This window comes from Stigmatopora argus, chromosome 8 (genome assembly GCF_051989625.1).
Source record: "Stigmatopora argus isolate UIUO_Sarg chromosome 8, RoL_Sarg_1.0, whole genome shotgun sequence".
Classification (NCBI taxonomy): Eukaryota; Metazoa; Chordata; class Actinopteri; order Syngnathiformes; family Syngnathidae; genus Stigmatopora; species Stigmatopora argus.
Window position 1 is genome coordinate 6,500,326 of NC_135394.1, and position 22,660 is coordinate 6,522,985.

The following is a 22,660-nucleotide window of genomic DNA, read 5'->3' on the forward strand; positions in this document are numbered from 1 at the left end:
ATATCCCACAGTGTGGCAGATTGGGATATTCACTGTTTTAGACAACAAAAATGAACCTGACACAACCAAAACCAAAACATAAATTCTCATAAAGTCATTAATTATTAGTAATAAATTAATAAAGTCACTCACAGTATGAGGATCAATGTTGATAAAGTGCGTGTCACTTACAAAAAGGTTAATAGGTAAATGTCTCAAGACCAAAAGAGGTTTAGAAAGAATATTAAAATCCTTTTTAACAAGATAATCAAAGCCCATCCCTGATAAGAAATCCAGCAAATGCTGGTTTCTCCACCACCTTATTATTATTATTACTCTTATTATGATGATGATGATGATTATTATTATTAATAATATTATTATTATTGTTGTTATTATTATTATCATCGTTATTACTATTATTTTGATAGTGCCATAGGCGTCCCTCTGTCCGTCTCAAGTCAAAACTCAAGAACAACAATTATGATAAGAACATCCTCATCATCAGCAACAGCAGCATCCTCATCATCAACATCATCAGCATCATTAACATCATCAGCATCATCAGCATCATCAGAATCATCAGCATCATCAGCATCATCACCATCAACATCATCATCGTTACCGTACCATCACCATCTTCATCACCACCATCATCACCATCAACAACAACAACAAAACACAACGATTTCCCCTGGTATTTAAATAATATTTTGTTCGTGTAATTTTCAACTTATTTTTCTAGAAGGTAGGGTTTACAACTACAATTCCCATCATGCAAAGACATTGCGTCATTATTATGCGCCTCGTGTTGTTGTTTTGCCAGCCCGTAGCATGTAGGTTAGCACTAGCTGTGGCTGCTTCATCATTTAAATACTTGGCGATGCTTCTGAATGTTGCAGGTACGTTGGTTTTTTTCAGATAATATTTTTCATTTTGAATTACATTTGGGTTTGTTTATTCTTGCTGTGGGACTTTTTAACCCGGCGACTCCAGCATCAGCAGGAGTACACACACGAGTTTTAATATATTTTTATATTTGGAGATTTTGAACCAACAATGTAACCACGGTACACTATAGTGATAAAACTTGTGCTCAGACAGAGGACGTCTACAAATTACTTTTGACATTTATGACAAAATAAATGTTTTTTATCTGTGTTTTCTAACATCAGGTTTGGTCGTGTTGTGCCCCCCACAGATTAAGAGCCCATAAAATGTTTATGCCAAGATCCCTTAAAGTAAAGAGAACAACAGATGACACAAACCTTGTTCTGAAGAAGAGTAAATGTCACGTTCATCAGGATCCGAATAATGCTGTAGGCAGTTCAACAACGAATATTTTCCAAGATGTCAAAGAAGATAAAATTGAAGAAACAACTACAATAAAAGCAGATGGGGACCCGGTTGCTTTAGATAACGCCCCATTACAGGAAGAGGACCATGCATGTGCTTCAAGCAGTACTGAAGAGGAAGAAGAACCAGTGAAATCATTCAAAAAGAATCAGAGATGGGCAGAACCAGGAGACCCCATTTGTGTGATGTGTGGTCGCTATGGAGAATACATCTGTGACAGCACAGACAGTGATGTTTGCAGTCTGGAATGCAAAGGCCTCCACTTGGCAAAACTTGGTTTGAGGACTGGGGCAGAAGTTTTTTATCAGAAGGAAACCAATGCAGATAAAGAAAGTCTTCAAGTTCAACTGACAACAACAAATTATTCCTATAAGGAGGATTTGTTCATATCAGGGCTAAGTGATCTGCAGGTGTCTCATATTAAAGAAGAACTTGGCATTGAAACTCAGGGTAGAGATGTAAGCAGGCCCATCATAGAATTCGAACATTGTGGCTTTCCTGCAACTCTTAATGCCAACTTGAAATTAGCCAAGTATGTGGCCCCGACACCAGTGCAGATGCAAATGGTGCCTGTTGGTCTTGCAGGCAGAGATGTGATTGCAAGTGCTGACACAGGATCAGGGAAGACTATAGCCTTTCTCCTGCCAGTTGTCCTGATGGCAATGAAGGTATAGTGAATCATTTTTTTCATTCTGTTTAAGTACTGTCATCTTTACGATTGATTAGATTGCTTGTGAAGACATCTGTCTCTTAACCACAGGTTAGGATCTCTTCTTCTCAACTCTGTCTAGTGTTTGATTGTTTTTGCCATATTTGTTTTTTTTTAACTTTGTGCAGGTAAATAGGTTTCACTTATTAGAAATTATTTTATGTTAAGGCAAAATTGTTTCATTCAAATATTTGAAATGTTTTGTATGCATGGCTTATAATTTGGACACATGGGTATCCAGTTTAAGTGCATTTTCTCTTTAAGGACCATAATCGGAGTGTGGGAAGCCCCGTGGCTCTCATCCTGACTCCCACCCGAGAACTGGCCATTCAAATCGAGAGACAGGCCAAAGAGGTGGTGATTGGTCTCTCTAATATGAGAACTGCCCTGCTGGTGGGCGGCATGCCTCTGCCCCCTCAACTCCACCGCCTCAAACGCAGTATTAAAGTATTAATTCATTTATCATTTCACAATTAATAGATTCATTCATCACAATAATCTGACATAGTGTCTTCATTGTGTTCTTTTATGGGTCATTTTTAGATAGTTATTGCAACACCAGGACGACTGCTGGAGATTTTAAAGCAGAAAGCTGTAAAGCTGGAGAATGTGAAGACTGTTGTGGTTGACGAGGTATGACTGACAATATGCTGCTATCCTAAATCAAGACCGTATCTGACTCCTATGTTGTAACATATTCTGCAGGTTGATACGATGCTAAAGATGGGCTTCCAACAACAAGTGTTAGAAGTTTTAGATCATGTTCCTGAAGACCACCAGACGTTACTGGCATCTGCTACTATTCCGGCAGGGACAGAGGAGCTAGCAGGTCGATTACTACTTGACCCAATCCGTATTTCTGTGGGAGTGAAGAACCAGCCCTGCGCTGATATTAGACAGATCCTACTGTGGGTTGAGGAACGATCAAAAAAGAAGAAGTTGTTTGAAATTCTTAATGTAGGTTATACACACTAAAGTTTGTACCTGGACAATTTTGGTTGTAGATAATTATTATTATTTTTTAAATCTAATGATTTACAAAGTGACTAAAATAATTTAATCAAGACCTCAACAGAGTGAGAAATAATGATTTTTATTTTTAATTTTTATATTTATACACTTATTTTGTTTGATTTCACAGGACAATAAGTTGTACCAGCCACCAGTAGTCGTTTTCGTAGACTGTAAACTTGGTGCTGATCTACTATGCGAAGCAGTCGCCACGGTGATGGGCCTCAATACAGTGGCAATCCACTCGGACAAGAGCCAATTGGAACGTAACAGCATCCTCAAGGTGAGGCCAGTTTCACTCCGATCACACAAGATTCATAAAATAATTTACTCTGCTCCAAATGAAACTCGCTTCAACCATGTCATTATTAAACAGTTGTCTTTTTATCTTTTGAGATAAGCCACTCATTTAATCCTCCTGTTTGGTAGAGTTACTTAGTATCCAGTAATAAATATTTCTATTCTTTGTCACGTTTGACACTTATGGTGAGGTTTGCAATAGAGATATGAAACAAAAATGTTGTGAAATGAATAGAAAGAACAGTTAATAGTAGAATTTAGATGGCAGGGTATAACATTTTCTATTTATTTTTTTGGTACCAAAAAAACAAAAGTGTTGTATTTGTTCTTTTGTGTTTTCAGGGGCTTCTGGGTGGTGACTTTGAAGTGGTGATCAGTACCGGTGTGCTTGGTAGGGGACTGGACTTGGCTAACGTCAGACTGGTGGTTAACTTTGATATGCCAAACACCATGGATGAATATGTACATCAGGTTAGTCGTTTTACAAGAACCTGATATTATTATTATTATTTTTAACAACAATGATACATTTTGTCTCTTGTTTAGGTGGGAAGAGCAGGACGTCTGGGTCACAGAGGAACTGCCATCACATTTCTCAATAATAACAATAAGCGTCTGTTCCTGAGTGTAGTGAATAGGGTCAAACCAACAGGAACCATTCTACCCCCGCAGCTCCTCAATTCACCTCACCTTCATGAGCAGCAGAGAAGAAAAAAACAACAACCCACGATGGGGCATGGTGAAACACTGGTGAACAAAAATAACTTAATCGATATTATTAGGAAACATGACAGGCAAAAAAAATAATGCAAGTGGCCCGCCCTTATCTGCCAATTGTTCATCGAGATATTTGCATATGTGTTGCGAAGTGATTTGGTATTCAGCTCTAATGCCAATTTAATTAGGTTCTATCTGGAAAACAGAATGAAATAGAAGAAAGTAGAGAATCGAATGCTGTTTTTCATTTATGCTCATACACATGTTCATGTTATTACAATGATTTACTTGTAAATTAAATTTATAATAAACTTGTCTCGGCAGCCGAGTGTTAGTGCGTCGGCCTTGCAATTCTGAGGTCGTGGGTTCTATCCCAGGTTGGTCCTCACTGTGTGGAGTTTGCATGTTCTCCTTGGCCTGTGTGGGTTTCTCTGGCTACTCCAATTTCCTCCCACATCCCAAAAGCATGCAGGGTAGGGTGATTGGAAACTAAATTGCACCTAGGTATGAGTGTGAGTGTGATTGGTTGTCCGTCTCCTTGTGCTCTGTGATGAGCTGGCCACCGATTCAGGGTACCCCCCCATCTGGTGCCTATAATCAGCTGGCTTGGCTCCAGCACCCCCCGCGACCCGTGTGAGGATAAACCAGACCTGGGCAATCCGGTCCTCGAGGGCCGCTGTGGGTGAAGGTTTTTGTTCCAACCAATACAGCACAGACAGTTTAACTAATTAGATTTCTGCTGAAACAAGAAGCACCTGACTGCAATCCACTGATTGCACTTCTAAAATACCAGATTGGTGGAAAGGTTTCATCTTATGGGTTGCAACGAAAACCTGCACCCACTACGGCCCTTTGTGGAATTAATTGCCCAGGTCTGGGATAAATGGTTCAGAAAACGAATGAATGAATGACGTTTAAGCACAAATCCCGACAAATAAAACACCAAGTTCACCTCTAAATGCTAAAGTACTCTGCTACCATCTAGTGTCGGCTTGCAGTGCCTACAATGCACAAAAACAAAATGACGTACTGTCGGCAGGCAGCAAACCAGCCAATCAATTGCCACTTGCTGCTGGATTTTGAAATTGAGGCGGGCGAAGGCGGAAGCAAAGAAGACAGTAAACAACAATACTTCTGACTAAACGAACTTTATTAACATTCATTTCTTTGACGCGTTCAGTATATTCCGATGTGTTCTTTAGTAGTTTGCGTCTTTACATCGTTTCGTACTAGCTAAGTTATTTTCCACTTGTTTTTTTAGCCATTGTTAAAATGTCTTTATTTAGCGTTCAGGCAAAAAAGCACACAGCTTACTACGATCATCTAATGTCGGCAGGCAGGACCCCAGCCAGACAGTGTTCGTCCGAGAGAAAATCAGACAAAACCACCGCAAAGTGTGAACTCGGGGACAGCAATAAACCCAGCATCTTAAACCGGACGTATGTAATCTCGGCGCTGTCAAAAAGTGGACAGACACCCTACCGGGGACGACTCACTCTTCAGAGGAGGTCACGGCAAAAGACCAGATCTGACAGTGCGGATGAAACCGCAAATAACGTCACAACAGCTGCGGAGAAGAAAGTGACTTTGCAGCGGAGAACTAAGACGCCTTCCATGGATAAAAGTGCTCAGGTTCCTCGTGTGATCAGCATTGTGTCTTCCCAAGAAACAGCTGAAATACTCCAGGAATCAAACGGTAGGACTCTCAGTTTATGCCGCTCTATTAGGTCAAGAGAGACTTCAGGTAAAGAAGAAGTCACCAATCCTTTGGAAAATCAAGGAAAACTGACACACAACAAAACCCTGTCGTCATCATCCCATTCACGATCTTCATCCACGAGTAGGCCGTCAGATGAGCAGGCTCGGATCTTTAAGACCCCCACTAAAAAGACACCATTTCAGAAAATTGCCGCACGGAGAGACGTCTTCGAGAAACTGACCGTAAAACCAACTCCCAAATTGGTCAAATCGGCAAGTTTAGAGAGGTCCAAATTAAGAGTGAGCAAGCAAGCAGAGAACAGCAGACCAGTTCCCGTTCCTCGAACAAGTAAGCCTGGTGTGCTGAAAGCTACAACACCTTTTCAAGTGAGGTCAACTCCTGCTACATCTTGCCTGAAGCCAGAGAACACCAAGATGCCAGCGACCGTGTCCGCTCCAATGGCCAAGCCATCATTGCCTCGTCCTAGTGAGGTCTCCAAGACTGAAGACTCACTAAAGATGGAGAATAGTGCAGTGACTGTTGCAGTCCGTGTCCGTCCTTTTAATGCCAGGTTTGTTTTTACATTATTGCTTGGTTTCTCTCAGCAAATGCCGAATCCTGTTTAAAAAAAGTCTACAGCAGTCAGGCCATTCCCCCATTCGTTCATTCATTCAGTTTTTGAACCGCTTATCCTTACAAGGGTCGCGTGGGGTGCCTATCCCATCTTATTACGGGCACCCGGCAGGGGACACCATGAACCGGTGTCCAGCCAATCGCAGGGCACAAGGAGACAGACAACCATTCACGCACATACCTAGGGGCAAATTAGAGTGTTCAACCAGCCTACTTTGCATGTTTTTGGGGTGTGGGAGGAAACTGGAGTACCCGGAGAAAACCCGCACAAGCCCGGGACAAACATGCAAACTCCACACAGTGAGGACCGACCTGGGATCGAACCCTCTACCCCAAAACTGTGAGGCCGACCTACTAACCACGCATCTCTTTGATAAATAAAAATAGTGAGAAAAATCAACTTCCAAAAACATGTTTTATCTATGAATTCAGTTTGTTATTGGGATTATTATTGTCATCCTCTCCTGAAAAGTTTTCCTCAATGTTTTTTCACCTTACAAAATAATATGAGGTTGCATGTTTTTTTCCAAAATTATTGAGTGCAAAGGATACAAAATCAACAATTCTCGGTTTTGTATATTTTTAATACGACTGAACATGAAACTGTCCTTGCTGGAAAAGCAACTTGTTTCTTTTTCATCCTAGGGAGAAGGCAGCAAACGCTTCACAAGTGATATTTATGAGGGACCAGGAGACAGTTGTGCAGTATCCAGACTCTAAACAGAGATATTCCTTCACTTATGACTTCTCTCTATATTCTGTGGATTCGAGTGAGCACTCGTTTGCCAGCCAGCAGATGGTGTACGAGACCCTAGCAAAGCCTCTGCTAATTCGCGCTTTCGATGGATTTAACACTTGCCTATTTGCTTATGGCCAAACTGGCTCTGGAAAATCCTATACGTAAGTGTTTCCCCCTGACTTCATACATTCATGTATTTTCTGTTTATGTACTCTGTTCGTAAATGTTTGGTTTGAAAGGTCTGCAGAATTCTGTTTTATTTTAAATGGTTATTTGGCAGAATGATGGGCTTTGAAGAAGAGGCTGGTGTCATCCCTCGGTTTTGCCAGGAACTTTTTGTAAGGCTATCCTCAATGGAAACTGATCAGGTACATTATATACTTGCACAGAGCTTGGACATATCCAAACTTAATTTATGAGCTAAACAGAATTCACCACAATTGGTAATAATTCTCTTCAACATTTAAATTTTAATGTAGCAAAAATTAATACAGTACTATACACAAAATTATGCCTATATAGTAATCTTCAATTTTACATTGAGAGAGAAGTTATTAATTTAAAAACTGTTTGTAGTTGTAGTCAAACTATGAGGCTGTTCAAATGTGTGTTTTTTAATGCCTGTTATATCAGATGGCATTAAATGATTGCATGCCATTCATATCAATGTGACTTCCCAGGTAAAATGTCATGTCGAAATGAGCTATTTGGAAGTTTACAATGAGAAGATCCACGACCTTCTGGTGACCAGAGATGACCCGAACCAAAGGCGGATGCCTGTAAGTACCAAGCAGTTTCCAAAATTATACCTTATAATAATAATGTGAAAGGCCTCACCTAAATACTTCAACTCAGGTTCAGAGCGCTTTAATATGGTTGTGGTCATGTGTGAGATTGTTTTTTTATATCCTTAAATACAAGTTGAATTTGTTATTTCAGTTGAGGGTTAGAGAGCATCCAATTCATGGACCTTATGTTGAGGAGCTATCTGTGTGAGTATGCAGTTTTTTGTCTTTTTTCCCCCGTCAAATTTTTTTTATGTCTCATGCTGATACCACAATTGCCTTTTTTTCCCAGGAACGTTGTAGGATCTTTCAGCGACATTCAGGTAAGTCTAGCCTGTGTGTGTAGGAATTTAAGTAAATTTATTTTTCTAATAATCAACACATTTTAAAGACAATTGTTATTCTGTTTGTTTTTAAAATACTGCACTCCCCATTTTTTTTCTCCTGAGGAAAAACATAGACAAGATAACGTTGAGATCAAAAGTTAAAAAAAGAAAACAACCTCAGACCTTTTTCCATTTGACTCCATTGGTCACATTCTTGTGCACCAATTATAGAAACGTACACAGTAAACATGGTCTGTCAAAGCGTGCTCTGAAAATATGTCCTCAAAACTTTCAGTTCCTCTGCTACTACTCGTTTTTTTCTTTTAAAAAAAATGCGTCTCCTCCTGATAAGTTTCAAGTTTCTAAATGTTCACCATTAACCCTTTCAAGCCAAATATCTGAAGGGTTTCCCCAAGTTAAATAGTCAACATTTAAGTTACATTTTAGCTGGTCTAACCATTATCCTAGAAACATTGCTTAACTAGTACTAGTCATTGCACATGGGACAGTATTCTTGATAACATCGATGTGGATTGCAGATGATTTTATTTAATGATGAAGCAAAAACTTATCATCGTTTTTCAGGGATGGCTTGAACTGGGAAACAAGCAGAGAGCAACGGCTGCTACTGGGATGAATGAGAAAAGCTCCAGATCTCATTCAGTTTTCACCCTTGTTATGACTCAGACTAAGGTGCGTTGTTGGATGTCCTTACAAGTTGATTGCATGTGAAATACAAAGTATACTTTTAAATAAAAATAAAGTATATTTTTATAGTTATTCCATAAATATGTGTATGGGTGTTTGTGCTTGTTTACAGACAGAGATGGTGGAGGGAGAAGAGCATGACCACAACATCACCAGTAAGATAAACCTGGTAGACTTGGCTGGCAGCGAGCGTTCTAACTCTGCACAGACAAGCGGGGACAGACTGAGGGTACTGACTTTCAGTACATTCATTCTTCCATAATCAGTCCAGTATCAAGTTATTTTTCTTTAAATAAATTACAAAAGTCATATTTATAGTTTCAAATAATCAACAATACCTTGTGTATTTTTATATAGTACTTGTCTTCAGTATGTTAAGTTGCGATTTGTCTTGTAATTGAGGATGCTTTTCTGAATTCCTTTTAGGAGGGTGCTAGCGTAAATAAATCTCTGCTGACACTTGGAAAAGTCATTTCTGCACTGGCTGATCAAGCATTAACGAAAAAGAAGATCTTCATACCCTATAGAGAGTCTGTCCTCACATGGTGAGAGAACCTCATTTTCAATTCTATTATAAAATTTAATGCCAGATATACACAAAGTGAATGACTCGTAATGAACACTCAGTTGGAACACTATATCTTTAAACTTCAGTCAAGCAAATTAGAAGAGAGATTATGACCAAGATCTTCTGATATTACATCAGTGACTTAACATGTTATTTTCCATCTTTATTTTTGTTGTCTTGAGACCATTACAATGTTTTCAGACATTTTAAGATATATTGTACAGTACATTTTGCTTGGTACACATAAACAAACATCTCAAGTGCAGTGAGATTTTCTCCACTTGAAACATTTTCACCTCTTTTTTAGGCTCCTAAAGGAGAGTCTTGGTGGCAACTCCAAGACGGCCATGATCGCCACTCTGAGTCCAGCTGCAAGCAGTGTAGAGGAAAGCTTAAGCACACTTCGCTATGCCCAAAAGGCCCGTACAATCATAAATGTGGCCAAGGTTAATGAGGACACCAATGCAAGGCTCATCCGAGGTGAGATATGCATTTGACAGATGGACAGTTTTATATCTTCACATGTACTATGCTTTGTTTTGCTCCAATTTACTTTACTCAGTTGGACATGGGTGATTTTAGGACTTAGGCTTGCTCTGAGCTTTCATTCTACACTCGATTTGCCGTTCACTTCCTGTGTATTTTCTTCTAACTCCCATTTCTTTATATGAGTATCTTTACTTTTCTATTTATGTCTTGTTCTTGATCTCCCCTCACTCCCCCATGCCCTCCTGTCTGCCCATCTATCCATCACCAGCTTATGCCCTACCCACTTCAATTAAGGGCTGGGCCCTGACCTTGCCTCTAGGCCATATTTATGCACTGTCAGCTGCACATGGCGGATAACTGTCATGCAAGTATTATTTTTCATTAGATCATCAGGCTCCCGTTTGACATTTTTAGCACGGAGTGGAGCTAATGCTGTGGATTTCGCTCACGTCCCCTGACACAGTATGAAAATCAAAGTGGATTTGACTCTGAGGTTACAATTTGGGTCAATGTTAGGTCCATAATGTTCTTTTAAAGAAATGAACTTTCTCTGGAGTCACCTGTTGAGCAACTCTGTGGTTTCGTAGAGACATAAATACATTTATATAATACTTGCGTATGCTGCTTAGATTTGAAGGCAGAGGTAGAGAAGCTGCGTGCGGCCCAGGCGAGCACCCGTGGTATCGAACCAGAGCGGGTCAAGCTGTTCCAGCAGGAGATCACTGCACTGAAGAGCAAACTCTGCCAGCAAGAAAGAGAGATGGTGGAGGCCAACAGGTTCGGATTGCTGCAATAAAAAAAAAGTTTAAGTTTCATAGTTAGCACTCCATTATTACTGAAAAATGTATTACTTGATGTCAAATGTGTTGATTTTCAGTAAATAGCAGCAGTATTACTTATTAATTTTAAACAAAAGGAAACAGTTGTATATGGATACACAAGAAAGACTTAAAGTCTTTTCTTTTTTAAATTTTTTTAATATAAAATATAGGGAATGGAGAGAAAAACTCGATCGAGCTGAAATACGGAAACGTGAAGAAACAAAAGAGTTGCAGGTAGGAAGCCTGCAAACATTTACTAACCCTATCCACGAAATGCCACGTCATCTTTTGCCCTGCTTGTCTTTAGAAATCAGGAGTGACATTTAAAGTGGACAACCGTCTCCCCAATTTGGTTAACCTGAATGAGGACCCTCAACTGTCTGAAATGCTTCTTTACATGATCAAAGAGGGTCAGACCACAGTTGGCAAACTTAAGTCTGATTGCACCCACGACATTCAGTTAACAGGGGCCCTCATTGCTGACCAGCACTGGTAAGAATAAAAAATAATTTTTCCACTGGTTATTTCCATTGACTGTAAAGAACTAGATAACCCCTTGGTGACATCACCCGTAGTGTTTCACAGGCTACATGTTTTCCATCTGTGTTGGTGAAAACCATATTTGGGGTAATTGGGTGGATAAATGATGTTCGTAACAAAGTTAGTGTTCTGAGTTTAACTGTATGGTAAAATTTTAATGAACAATTGAAACCAATTCCCTTTCTAATAAAGTACTTTCTTATTACAGTATTATAACCAACACCCATGGTACTGTAAGCATCAATCCAATTGAAAATGCCAAAACCTTCGTGAATGGGAACTTAATATCAGATGCCATTGTTCTGCACCATGTAAGTATACAGAATAACTCTCTTTGTATTTGAAATTGAGTGTCATTTTCTAGGAAAATAATGGAGAAATAGATTTGAATTGAGACAGATTACTAACCTTTCTATTTTAGGAATACTGAACATCTATTTATTTTTCAGGGAGACAGAATTATTCTAGGTGGAGACCATTACTTCCGTTTCAACCATCCAGCAGAGGTGCAAAGTGGAAAGCGGGTATCATGTTGGACAGGTGCTCGTGAAGGCCATAAAGACTTTGAATTTGCCAAAAATGAGCTGCTTGAGGCTCAGCGTGCCGAGTAAGTGAAAAAAAGCATAAAATGACTTTAAAAATGACAAAATCTTAAAAGCAGTTGAAAAATTCAATCAGTGACGTGATAGGACATTCTGTATTTCTTTGTTTTCAATGTCTTTGTTTTTAATATTCTTATTTCCAGACTAAAATGTCAGTGTTTGTGAGGATTCCTTTCGAATCTAATTTTTTTTGTACGGCAGGCTCGAGGCAGAAATTGAAGAGGCCCAAGTGAAAGCAAAAAAGGAGATGATGCAAGGAATCCAGATGGCCAAAGAGGTTGCCCAAAAAGAGTTGTCTGACCAGAAGGCCCTCTATGAAGATAAGATCCGAGTGATGGAACAAGTGCTGGTACGGGAACACTTTGACTCTTGCCAAAAGAAGGAAAAGTCATTTACATTATCCACATTTGATTGTTGTCATATTTTTTCTGATTGTGACCCACATTGATGGACTCTTCATGTAATGTTTTTTTTTAAGTTGGACAAATAAGGTTGTTATGCCTGTTCCACTTCTCCTGATTTATTAAAAAATGTCATTCCTCAGAACGAGGAAAATGAGCGTAAGCGTCTCCAGGACCTCGACCAGCAAAGGGTAGCCAGCCAGATGGAAGAATTAAAGATGGCCAATATGGAGTTGGAGCAGGAAGTTGACTCCCAGAAAAAACGCCTCCGTCTCCACATGGAGGCCCAGGTCAGGGTTTAGAAAAACACTTCTACTCTTGAATGCGGAAAGTTGGCTGATATTATGTAGTACGTACAGGTTTTGCACCATAAAATGTGGAAAAAAATTCTTACACAGTCCAATGTAGGCTGTTTTGAAGTGAGGGGCTTAATTTTAAAAGTTGACTGCAATGACAGATATTTTTTTTGGCATCGACTTTCAATGTCCCAACAACTGCAATTGATCACCCTTTCACAAAATTAAAATATTTATTATATCATTTTCTTAAAAGGAGAGACATCACCTAAGTATAAATGACCTTGTGAAAGACGGTTGCTCAAAGTATTTAAGTAAGCTAATGTGATAACAGAGAAAATTGTTTAAATACAAAAAAATGACCTGAACACAGTCTTTTTATCACAGTACGTCTATCCATGCACATTTCATTGTTAGATTAAAGCCCAGATTCATGTGAGTATTATTAACCTCATAAGGAAGGATGTGCAAGCTGGGATTCTCGCATTAATAACAGCATTCATATACTGAGATCTCCATGTTGGTTGGCCACCTCCTAGAAAAACTGGCTTCACTTCTGTCTTTTCAACTCAATAGGCAAGCTTCTTTCTACTGCGATGCACAGGATAAATTTGTTGTCTGTCCCTTATAGGTGATGAAGGAACACCATATGTCTCAAGCAAAAATTGTTGAGGCATTAGAAGCCGAAAAGAAAAAGCTAAACAAAGAGCTTGAAGATATGCAGAAGAAACGTGCTGTAAGGTTAAATACTACCACAAGAAATGGTGAGGATTCTTTTTGTGATACAGGGAGCCCCCAGCTAATGAGAACGCATGCTTCTAATGTAACTCAAATTTTCACGTAAGTCTAAGGACCAGCATCGTTAGAAGACCCAGCTTGCTTCTTCATACTGTAAAAAAGGGAGGTCACAAAAGGCAAAAATATTTTTGGGGCAAATACACAGACGAGCACTATGCATTAGCTAAACAGAAATATTGGTGCTTTGGACTAAATGACGGATGAGGCATCGGCGTCGTAAAGTCGAAATGGCCTAGGTCGCCTTAACCTGAAGACTCCCTGAATTGAGTAACTGCTCCTTTCTTGGGCAAACTTACTTTTAGATGAAGTAGTGGAAGTTATTCTTTTGTCCCAGAACTACTGTGTATATATATCTTCTGTTCATAATCTAATACAAAATACATCACATTTTGATGCGTGCCATTCACCTTTTCATGGCTGAAAAGATGACTATGATATAAAAATGCTGGAAATTTACATCTATTACAGAATCCAGCTGAACCCTATTTCAGCATTTTTATTTTTTCAAATCAGGGAAAGTACTATATATGTATGTCTCATGTCTGTGTTGCAGAGTCTCCACATTGGGATGCTATGAAACTCTCTTTAATGGTTGAAGAGGCCAATAAAATTAGTGCTAAGCTGAAGAAAAACACAGTATTCAGCAGGTATAAAAGCTAACATAACGCTGCACAAGGAACACCCCCTCCACACACACACACACACGTAATACAAGGGTTCATTTAAGTCTGTGATGTAATTGTTTACTTGTAGACATGGGAGCTCTGTCGATGGGTACCCAGGCCAAGGGGATGTGTTACAAGTACGGGTCCAAAACACAAAGCTCGGAATCTCCACTTTCTGGAGCCTGGACAAGTTTCAAAACAACATGGCTGCAATGAGAGAAATGGAACAGGTTACTTAAATTGTATTATGATAATTTATATAAATTTTTACAATATTTTAAAATGTGCCAATCTGAATGCAGTGCCATGACTTTTAAATATTCTCAATTGTTGTTTACTTCAATATTATATTGCCTAGTATTTTTAACTCATGTGTATTAGGGGGTGAGTGATCTGGCCCAAAGAAAAAAGTCTTCTGCAAGGTTAATATTTGAAATGGTAGAACCAATATTACCAAAATACAAAATTAACTAAACAATTATGGACAAGATTAATGTATTCTTGAACAGAGCAAGAATGTAAATGGATAAGTAAAAGGTAAATGTATAGCAGTAATGTTTTTTTTATTTTTTAGGAGGATCTTTCTTCTAAAGATGATGTGTTCTATGCCCCTGATGACGAGTGGGAGCAAGATATAACAACGTCTTCTGGTTCATCTTCCAGCTTTTCACGTCGAAGGTAATTATTCAGCTCTTTTGCTCAATTTTTGTGTTCTGCTTCTAATGGAATGTTCATGCTTTATTTTACTGCAAGTTGGGCAATTTGCTTATTTCTTGAATGAAACTAAGAAAACAGTTTCTCACAGCATGATATATTTTTCAAATCACCCATTTACTGTCACTACACAGGAGCAAAAGTATTGAAATGTGACAGAACACTTTTTCTGTCCAAATATCGATTATACAAACTAATAGTGCTAAATTCCAGATTTGGCTTCGATAGTTAGGCATATAACCTAAAACAATTTCCAGGCTATCCAACTAGTTTACCACATTATTTCAAATGTTTTACAACTGGAGGTGGCCTGAAATCATGTGGACGTTGCTACAATTTTAAATGAAAGGGTAAAAACCCAACTAACATCAAAAACAGCTGTCTATTGGCCAAAAGCTACTTGCTTTCATTTGTAAGTATGATGCAAATAGCAAATCTATCAGATATATGGGGTCAAATTACTGGACCATTTTGGTTCTCAAGGGTTACTTACCTCTGTCGACAATGCCATACATCAAGGTTCAATGGGTGAAAAAACAGAAAAGGGGTCTTCAAATCCTCCTTAAATCTACAGTATTCTTTACTTATATTTTCATACGTTTCATCGTTTGTTATGTTCATTATCAGATCACACCTTTCTGTTTTGTTATAGGAGCAGGAGTCTGTTAAAGGGCAAAAGACTCTCAGGGCGCCTTTATGAGATTCGTGTTCATCCCATTCAGAGTCTCCTAAAGGGCTCAACCCACTCTGATGGTAAATCTGATTATTCAGAATTACTTATTCCTGGTCTGTTTTTACATTTTAATGGCATAAGGCAAACCAGTAAAGTTTCTGGTAATCAAAAGAATGTACGTTCCCAAACTGTGCTGCTTCTTTTGCATATTTATAGATTACTTGCAATCTAATGGTGTTGCTACCTAAAATATTTTTTATAGCCCTGGAGGTTTATATGGGAAAAATAATTCTGAAATATGACATGGGGAAAATAACTCCAAAACCTCTGGTGAAGTAATCTTTACACACCCTCAATGATCACTATATCTGTCGTAGGATTAATGGGTGTTGCCACACCGCCCAGTACAAGTTTCAGCACAACAGACTCTGCAGTGCCTCGTATCTGCAAGGAGCTGATAGGCCAATCCGTGGCCCGTTTACGTGGTTTTGGAGCCAATGAAGAAAGCTTGGGGGATAGGTTGGCCTCAAGTTTACATGGTGTATATGAAGCTATGCAGACCATATCGGATCTATATGACAGTTTAGATGATGACAGCCAAGAGAATGGTAAGAGTAAACCATGGCTGTTTTAACGAAACATATTTTCAAACCAATCTTTGATACTTATTAACAGCAACTAAGTTCATACAGATTTTTTTTTTTTGCGCAAGTGAATGCTATGTGATAAAATATATCACTGCATAGAAGAAGCCTAAAGGGCTTCTTAAAGTGTGTACGTTCCTGTTAGTGAGGTAAATATAACAACATCAATTAATAAACTGCACAAAAAAGAAGAGGCAGTTGGAAACTCTCATATCATGATTTTTCTTAATATTTGTAATTTACAGTATGTAAACAACATTTCTTGTCACTCTCCCCCAACCCACTCATCTTCCCTTCTTTCCCTCAGTGTTTGCATGTAACTTGTTGGCTCAGACACAACTGATCAAGGCCACTGCAGCTACAGAGAGTTCAGTGTTTGTCACCACACACTGGTTGGATAGTGTGAAAGCCTCCTCAGGCCCAACCTACACTCTTGCTGAAGAACTCAAGAGCCAAGTCAAGAAGATGGGAGGATTCCTCCAGCTGCTCATACAAGTGACCGACCATATTACTTTACTCTTCAATCTTGTACTTTTCATAGCAATTATATCATATCAATTCCAAGCAATTGAGTGAGAAAAATAACTTAGATTTTTGTGTAGTGTGGTTAATAAAAATTCAAAGCACTGATTGACAGGTCTTGGCTCTGAGCTGTTTTAGCTGTGTCTATGGAAATGACTAAGCAGAGGGAATTGTCAACCTTGAGCCTCAAACAGAACATGAATATATGGAAAATTAATCTTTATAAGCCTCTGTACCTAAACACAATTTTTTTTTCCATGTCAAAGTTTTTCCTACGTGTTTTAATTTATTTAGAGAGCCTCCTAGAATATCACATCCATCTGTTTTGTTTGTTTATTTGCATTGACTTACTGCTAAAGTCATTCAAATTCCACCTGTTATTTTGGGTTAATCAATGTTTGCTGAAAATGAAAATCTCCTTGTTTAGGGTTGTGAATCTGAGATCACATCAATGGTGGCAGAAGCACGAAAGAAGAGTGGTCAGTGCCTGGGTGCAGCGTTGCTTGCACTTTGCCACCTGTCGGCATTGTCAGGCATGCCGCTAAGTGTTATGGAGCTGGGTATGCAGGCCACAGGCAAGGTAACACCACCATTAATACCACAGTAGCATCTGTCTCTTTCTGGTTCTGGGATTTGCCGTAATTAAGCCCAGAAACAACAATACTTAGGAATAGAATATTAGCTGTATGGAGCTTAGAGGTAAAAAATACTGAACTGTGCGAGTTTATTGAATTATAATGCCAGTTCATATTGCAAGTTCAAATTGTAGCGTATACCAGGTACATACACCAATTTGTATTTTACAATAATGACAATAGGTCAGTATTTACAATCGTTGACTTGTCATTTTGTTCACCAATTTATTTTGTTAATCACTCATGTTGGACTTGTTGGTTGTTTTATCAAATAGTGAGCGGAAGTGTAAATTAGCAACCATAGTATTAAAAGTAAAGGGACAATAAGAGTTGTTTCTCTTCATTCAGATTGTGAAGAGAATAGAAATTGTGATTCTCATTTCAATGTTTATTGGCTGAAGAAATGTAGATGTACAAATTCATGTGTGAAGTAATGTGGATTCCCTTTTCTGAATGCCATTATAGTATAATATTCTCTTCATTGAAACCTGTACAAATATACTTTACAGTAACATATTTTTCAGGCATCATTTGTACCATATCTGCTGAAAGGGACAAATAAAGGTGTCCAGTCCATCTTGGCAGAAAGCCTTATCATGACCAGAGAAATATTAAGAGAAGCCCAGCTTGCTCATCCAAGTAAGCCTGTAAGTAGAAGAAATTTACTGATTTCAATTTTTTTTTAATTTGGGTAATTTAAATTTATTAACCAGTGAAGTCCAGGTAAACATATCATTCAGATCTATATTTACAGGAGGTGCAGTGCCTGAAGACCAAGACGCTTGATCTGGCCTGTTCATTGCAGAACTACATCTACTGTTGCATCACGGTAAGTTCACCCTTAACTATAATAAAAAATATTATGCTTAAGTTAATTATTATATTAAAATTAATTTCTGAAAGCTTGATTTATAATCATACGTTTTTCCCCCAGAATAAATGAAGCTGTTTTTAACACAGTACTGTATTTTGCGATGGTATTGTAGAATTTTCAAAAATATGGGCTCTCTGCTGTCCCTTACCAGCTTTCAGATAATGAATGTGCTGAGTGAATGTGATGTGTTTTCTTATAAAATAAAAATGAATAAAATTAAAATGACCCTCTTATTAAGGGGGAAAAATACTCACCTGATTTATTTATTTATTTTTTTGCAGTGTCATAAGTGTACTATCACATCACATTTGATATGTTTGTCAGTAAATTTAAATATAAAAATGCATCCTTATTTTGGGGGGTGTTTAAGCAGGAGTTTAAAAATGACCAGGAGATTGTGGAGGAAGGAGGCAATGAGGCTTCAGATTCTAAATTGCAGACTTTAAGGAATACAGCAGCCACATTGTTCAAGTTGAACCAAGCCATCAGGCAGCTGCAATGCACTTTGTCTAACACCATGAAAGGTAAGTTTTCTGATGCAAGCAACCTGCAACGTGTGCATTTGGAAGAAGACCGATTTTTTTTAAGACATGGAATCCCCAGCCTTGTTAAATATCACTATGTTTGTGTTGGAGAGATTTTCTATCCTTAACTGCTTCCTATTATTTCCCAGGGGATGACAGACACGCTAAGTTCAGCAGCAGTAGAGAGTTCATCTCATCTTCGGCCAAGACTCTTGATGAGGTTATTCATGTTCTTTCAAAGGAAGCAGTTGGATCCTCTCGATATCCTCCTTCAGGCCAGACGATGATGGCTACACAAGATAAGCTGCACTGTGCCCTGCGGTCACTGACTTTGCCCTGGGATCAGCAGGAAGCTGTTGAGAGGAGGGGCACCGCCACATCCCAAGAAAGCAAAAATGAACCAGAAGACAGGGGCTCTTCTCAATGTGATGGTAGAAGTCGAGGCAATATTACATTTATACATTCCCTCCCAGTGGGTGTTAAATCCAATGATAGCCTACACTGGGTGTAATTGCAATGCGAGAGAGGAAATTAAGCTTGTCATATATTACTTTGTTTCACTTGTATTTTAATAGGATAGCATAATAACCTTGGCAAAAATGATGGTTCCACCATTTGAGTTTCTCAAATGTCACAGCCAACAGAAAATGTATTTGCACTCAGTGTTTTTAAAGAGTTGGGGCGTTTGATACATATAACATATAATACAATACAAACAGTTGTTGGGTTTTTTTTTTAGACTTTGTATCTACAAGGCTGTTATCTACAAATATGTACACCAATGTGGATATTACTGTATAGTAGAAAAATACTTGGGCACTCCTGATGATGTACTTTATACATCATTGATTGTATGGTTCTTCAATTTCAATTAAAGTATTTATCCAAAAAGTGTGATATTTAAGAAATGAAAAATAATATGCACGGGTTACAAAAAATTTGCACTAATGATTTAAACCAAAGAAGCAACTTGCATCAATATTTCAAAGATCCTCCTCTTGCAGAAAATAACTCTAAACCAGTGGTTCTTAACCGTGCTTTTGGTACTTAATTTCACGTGTTTCCCATGTGCAATCAATGAACCCTTCTGAATTAGATAAAGCTGTTTTTGTTCCTTTCCAAAACTGATATAGCTAAGTTAGGAAGTCAATATCTGCAAATTCCTGTTCAAACTCAGCATGTTTTTTAACAAGTCAAATATGTATGTTGAAATGTTTTAATCTTTACAGGTGTAGAGCTGCATAAAGCATGCATTTGGCATGTAGTTTACTTGCAGTCATTATACACCATCACGTGGCCAAAACTGGATTTTGGTTATATAGTTATATAGTTCTGGGTTTTGACTGTTACTTTCAAATTTGGAAGAATAAATCTGTTGTTGGTCAACAATATTCCTCCTTACATTAACCATGTATAGTTTCTGTAAATATTACATCTCAAATGATATGAAATTTAATGAAATACCCTTAATTGTACTACTGAACAAAATAAATACAATGTACCAAGCAAAAACAAAATGAGTCTTCACAGAAAAAAGAATACAACAGTAAACCAATTTCTCCTCAGAATATCATTTTTCAGAGAACACTTGCAAACAATCACTTTAAAGGCTCTAAGAAATAGCCACACTAATCTAATTTTGCTTTTGGAAAACACATTGGCACTCAAATCTCACCGTCTTTTACCATTTTATACTTATTCCAACCTAATTAAGATCTACTTTTCTGATTAAGCCATTTCTGTCACTTTTTTGGATGTATTCATCATTTTCTTGTTGTGTTTCAAATCATATTTTACTGCGTTCTCGTTATTGCCTTCACCTGTGTATGTAGGTCAAAGGTAAATGAGCTTAATTAAACAAATGTGTGTTCCAATAACTAGTACCCTTACCATGGTGGATGAGTGTTTGGCATATCTGGCTCTCAATTCTAAGATCAAGGGTTGAACCCTAGGCACTGCTATTTCTGTGTGAAGTTTGCATGGTCTTCCCAAGTCATTTAAAAAAAAAAATCAAGTTATTTAGTTATTTAGCTGTCACATTGTGACCTGAAATCAGCTCGCAACCAATTCGGGGTGCTCCAAACCCATGTGAGGTTGAACATCTTGGAAGATGAATGACGTGCAAAATGTTTTAAAATTCACATCATCTCGTCGTTTTTCCCCCGAATGTTTTGTCAAATGTTCAGTCTCACACTTTTTCAGTACGATAAGGCACGTTTAAGAACGCCATTCTAACATCACATGTGCCTGAGGGAATATCCCCATGAAGGAAGCCATAGAATGATAAATGCTCCTTGTATGACGTAAAGCAGCAAAACTCAAGGCAGACTGCATTGAGGGAACGGTCCCGGTTCCTCGGAGGCTCGTCGAACTCAAATTCGGGGTGCAATCATCCGTTTACATCCCCTAACATTCCGTGTTGGTTATCGAGTCTCTCACTAAATGGCTTCTTTCTATTTACTCCAATGTCGGAGTAATTGACAAACAGAATTAGTGGACTTAGAAAAGTTTACCCTCACGATGCGACGTGCAAAAAGTTTCCAGGACAATCACTGAGGTAAGACGCCCTTTTATTTGGGAATACATGTTTAAAATATAAAAGTCAAATAAAAGCATAGTCTACATGACTTGATGTTTTAATTTCAGGATGCATTGGTTAATGTCGACTAGTTTGAGTTTGCCTGTAAGTATTTTTTTTTCATTTATTATACAGTGTTTGACAATCACAGTATGGTTAGCGTTAAATTTAAAAGATTACATCAGGTTTGCCTTTAAAAATGCTTTTTGGTGTTTTATTTTGAACCATTATTTCCTTTGGTAACTACTGTTTCATTTATAAACATAGAGTGGGCTATTCATTAGGTGTTGCTCTTTATGTGTTAAACCAGACTTGACATTCTAAACTTGAATTAAAAACAAAATAAAACAAAGCAATAGCTAACTAAACTAACTGCATTTTTCCACAGGTCTGTTTCTATATCATTATATCCGGTGAGTGTCTTTCTGATAAATTAATTATATTCAGTTTTATTTAATAAGAAACTACTGTAAATCCTACAAAATTTAAACAAACAAACAAACAAACAAATAAACAAAAAAAATGCTCTCATCTATGGTATTCTTGAATTTCTTGACTTTCTTTTCATTACATTCTGTCACATTTCTTTATAACATGCATATTGGAATAACTTGCAGACATTTATGAAATAAAGGTCTTGGTCTTATACTATTGTTACTTGAGTCTTGGCTATTATGACGTTATTTTAATTTAGAGTTTTATTTTCAAGATCTGTTAATCTCAGATTTCCATTTTAACAGGTCTTTTACTGGAAACCACAGCCCTTACATATGTGGAGATATCATATGAATACATAGCTACTAAGCTACAATGGGACAGTGCAGATGAACTGTGTTACCAGCGGTCTGGGGCCTTAGCCAGTGTTGCCAGTTCAATTGAGAAGCAAGAGATAAATACCTATCTAAAGTCTGTGAACGTCTCTGAAGCTGTGTGGATTGGCAAGAAATTCACAATCCAGCTGCAAAGTAGGTTCCATATTTATTCCTGAGCCATCTTCATGCATTACATTATATGAGATGTACTGTAAGACCTCACCATTTTTGCTTTTTTGGGGGGGCATTTTGTTCCTTTGCGGTGAAGGAATTGAGCCAAAAGGTAAAGCTCTATAACTGTTGATCTATATTTCTAGCCTCACCTCTGGTCAAGAGTCACAGGTCTGCAAGGAGCTCGATTGCCAAATTGTGAATGAGAAAGTTGCAACTGTGCTACTTAGATGCTTAGCCCATTTATATTGGGAGGGGTGGCAAGAGCCCTTGATTTTACTGATGTTAGTAGATACCATATTTGGGATTGCCCAGGTTCACAATCATACGCCCACCGAGTAAGAATCGAACCCATACTGCCCACACCGATG

At 38.2% G+C, this 22,660-nt stretch overlaps 3 protein-coding genes across 6 annotated transcripts in view; all 3 read left to right on the forward strand.

Annotated features, from left to right (window-relative positions):
* Window positions 1-763: 763 nt before the first annotated feature.
* On the forward strand, window positions 764-4,395 carry ddx59 (DEAD (Asp-Glu-Ala-Asp) box polypeptide 59). 2 transcript variants are annotated; one of them, XM_077607084.1, is made up of 8 exons: window positions 764-881; window positions 1,181-2,003; window positions 2,309-2,491; window positions 2,588-2,677; window positions 2,750-3,001; window positions 3,186-3,338; window positions 3,698-3,826; window positions 3,902-4,395. In XM_077607084.1, exons 2-8 carry the CDS (start codon window positions 1,197-1,199, stop codon window positions 4,160-4,162), a joined length of 1,875 nt encoding a protein of 624 aa, XP_077463210.1. In that variant the 5' UTR covers window positions 764-881; window positions 1,181-1,196; the 3' UTR covers window positions 4,163-4,395. The 2 variants fall into 2 exon arrangements, with proteins under 2 accessions (XP_077463210.1, XP_077463209.1); XM_077607083.1 differs by having other exon boundaries at window positions 790-881; window positions 1,155-2,003.
* Window positions 4,396-5,132: 737 nt separating this feature from the next.
* Window positions 5,133-20,233, forward strand: kif14 (kinesin family member 14). Of its 2 annotated transcripts, none has more exons than XM_077607077.1 (29): window positions 5,133-6,342; window positions 7,050-7,304; window positions 7,424-7,511; window positions 7,824-7,922; window positions 8,083-8,135; window positions 8,221-8,251; window positions 8,840-8,947; window positions 9,075-9,191; window positions 9,389-9,507; window positions 9,838-10,010; window positions 10,649-10,796; window positions 11,011-11,074; window positions 11,148-11,332; window positions 11,589-11,691; window positions 11,830-11,987; window positions 12,184-12,331; window positions 12,527-12,673; window positions 13,311-13,443; window positions 14,031-14,124; window positions 14,231-14,372; window positions 14,717-14,820; window positions 15,509-15,609; window positions 15,907-16,137; window positions 16,481-16,668; window positions 17,123-17,275; window positions 17,855-17,977; window positions 18,085-18,159; window positions 18,575-18,728; window positions 18,878-20,233. In XM_077607077.1, the coding sequence occupies exons 1-29, from the start codon at window positions 5,345-5,347 to the stop codon at window positions 19,237-19,239; spliced, it is 4,854 nt and encodes a 1,617-aa protein (XP_077463203.1). In that variant the 5' UTR covers window positions 5,133-5,344; the 3' UTR covers window positions 19,240-20,233. The 2 variants fall into 2 exon arrangements, with proteins under 2 accessions (XP_077463203.1, XP_077463204.1); XM_077607078.1 differs by having other exon boundaries at window positions 18,578-18,728.
* Window positions 20,234-20,611: 378 nt separating this feature from the next.
* The window catches only part of LOC144078756 (adhesion G protein-coupled receptor D2), a 59,565-nt gene continuing 57,516 nt past the window's right edge, over window positions 20,612-22,660 (forward strand). The window contains exons 1-4 of one of the 2 annotated variants that reach the window (XM_077607082.1): window positions 20,612-21,285; window positions 21,375-21,411; window positions 21,695-21,719; window positions 22,047-22,271. In XM_077607082.1, the coding sequence (XP_077463208.1) occupies window positions 21,376-21,411; window positions 21,695-21,719; window positions 22,047-22,271 (286 nt within the window). In that variant the 5' untranslated portion in view covers window positions 20,612-21,285; window position 21,375. The remainder of the gene's footprint in view (window positions 21,286-21,374; window positions 21,412-21,694; window positions 21,720-22,046; window positions 22,272-22,660) is intronic. The other variant, XM_077607081.1, reaches the window with a different exon arrangement.

Bases quoted from the DNA above. Each gene is read 5' to 3' on its own strand.
- ddx59 (XM_077607083.1), top strand. The intron at 2,492-2,587 runs GTATTAATTCAT...GGTCATTTTTAG, and splicing joins GCCTCAAACGCAGTATTAAA to ATAGTTATTGCAACACCAGG. The intron at 3,002-3,185 runs GTAGGTTATACA...TTGATTTCACAG, and splicing joins AGTTGTTTGAAATTCTTAAT to GACAATAAGTTGTACCAGCC.
- kif14 (XM_077607077.1), top strand. From the start codon at position 5,345: ATGTCTTTATTTAGCGTTCAGGCAAAAAAGCACACAGCTTACTACGAT. The intron at 8,948-9,074 runs GTGCGTTGTTGG...GCTTGTTTACAG, and splicing joins TTGTTATGACTCAGACTAAG to ACAGAGATGGTGGAGGGAGA. The intron at 9,192-9,388 runs GTACTGACTTTC...AATTCCTTTTAG, and splicing joins CAAGCGGGGACAGACTGAGG to GAGGGTGCTAGCGTAAATAA.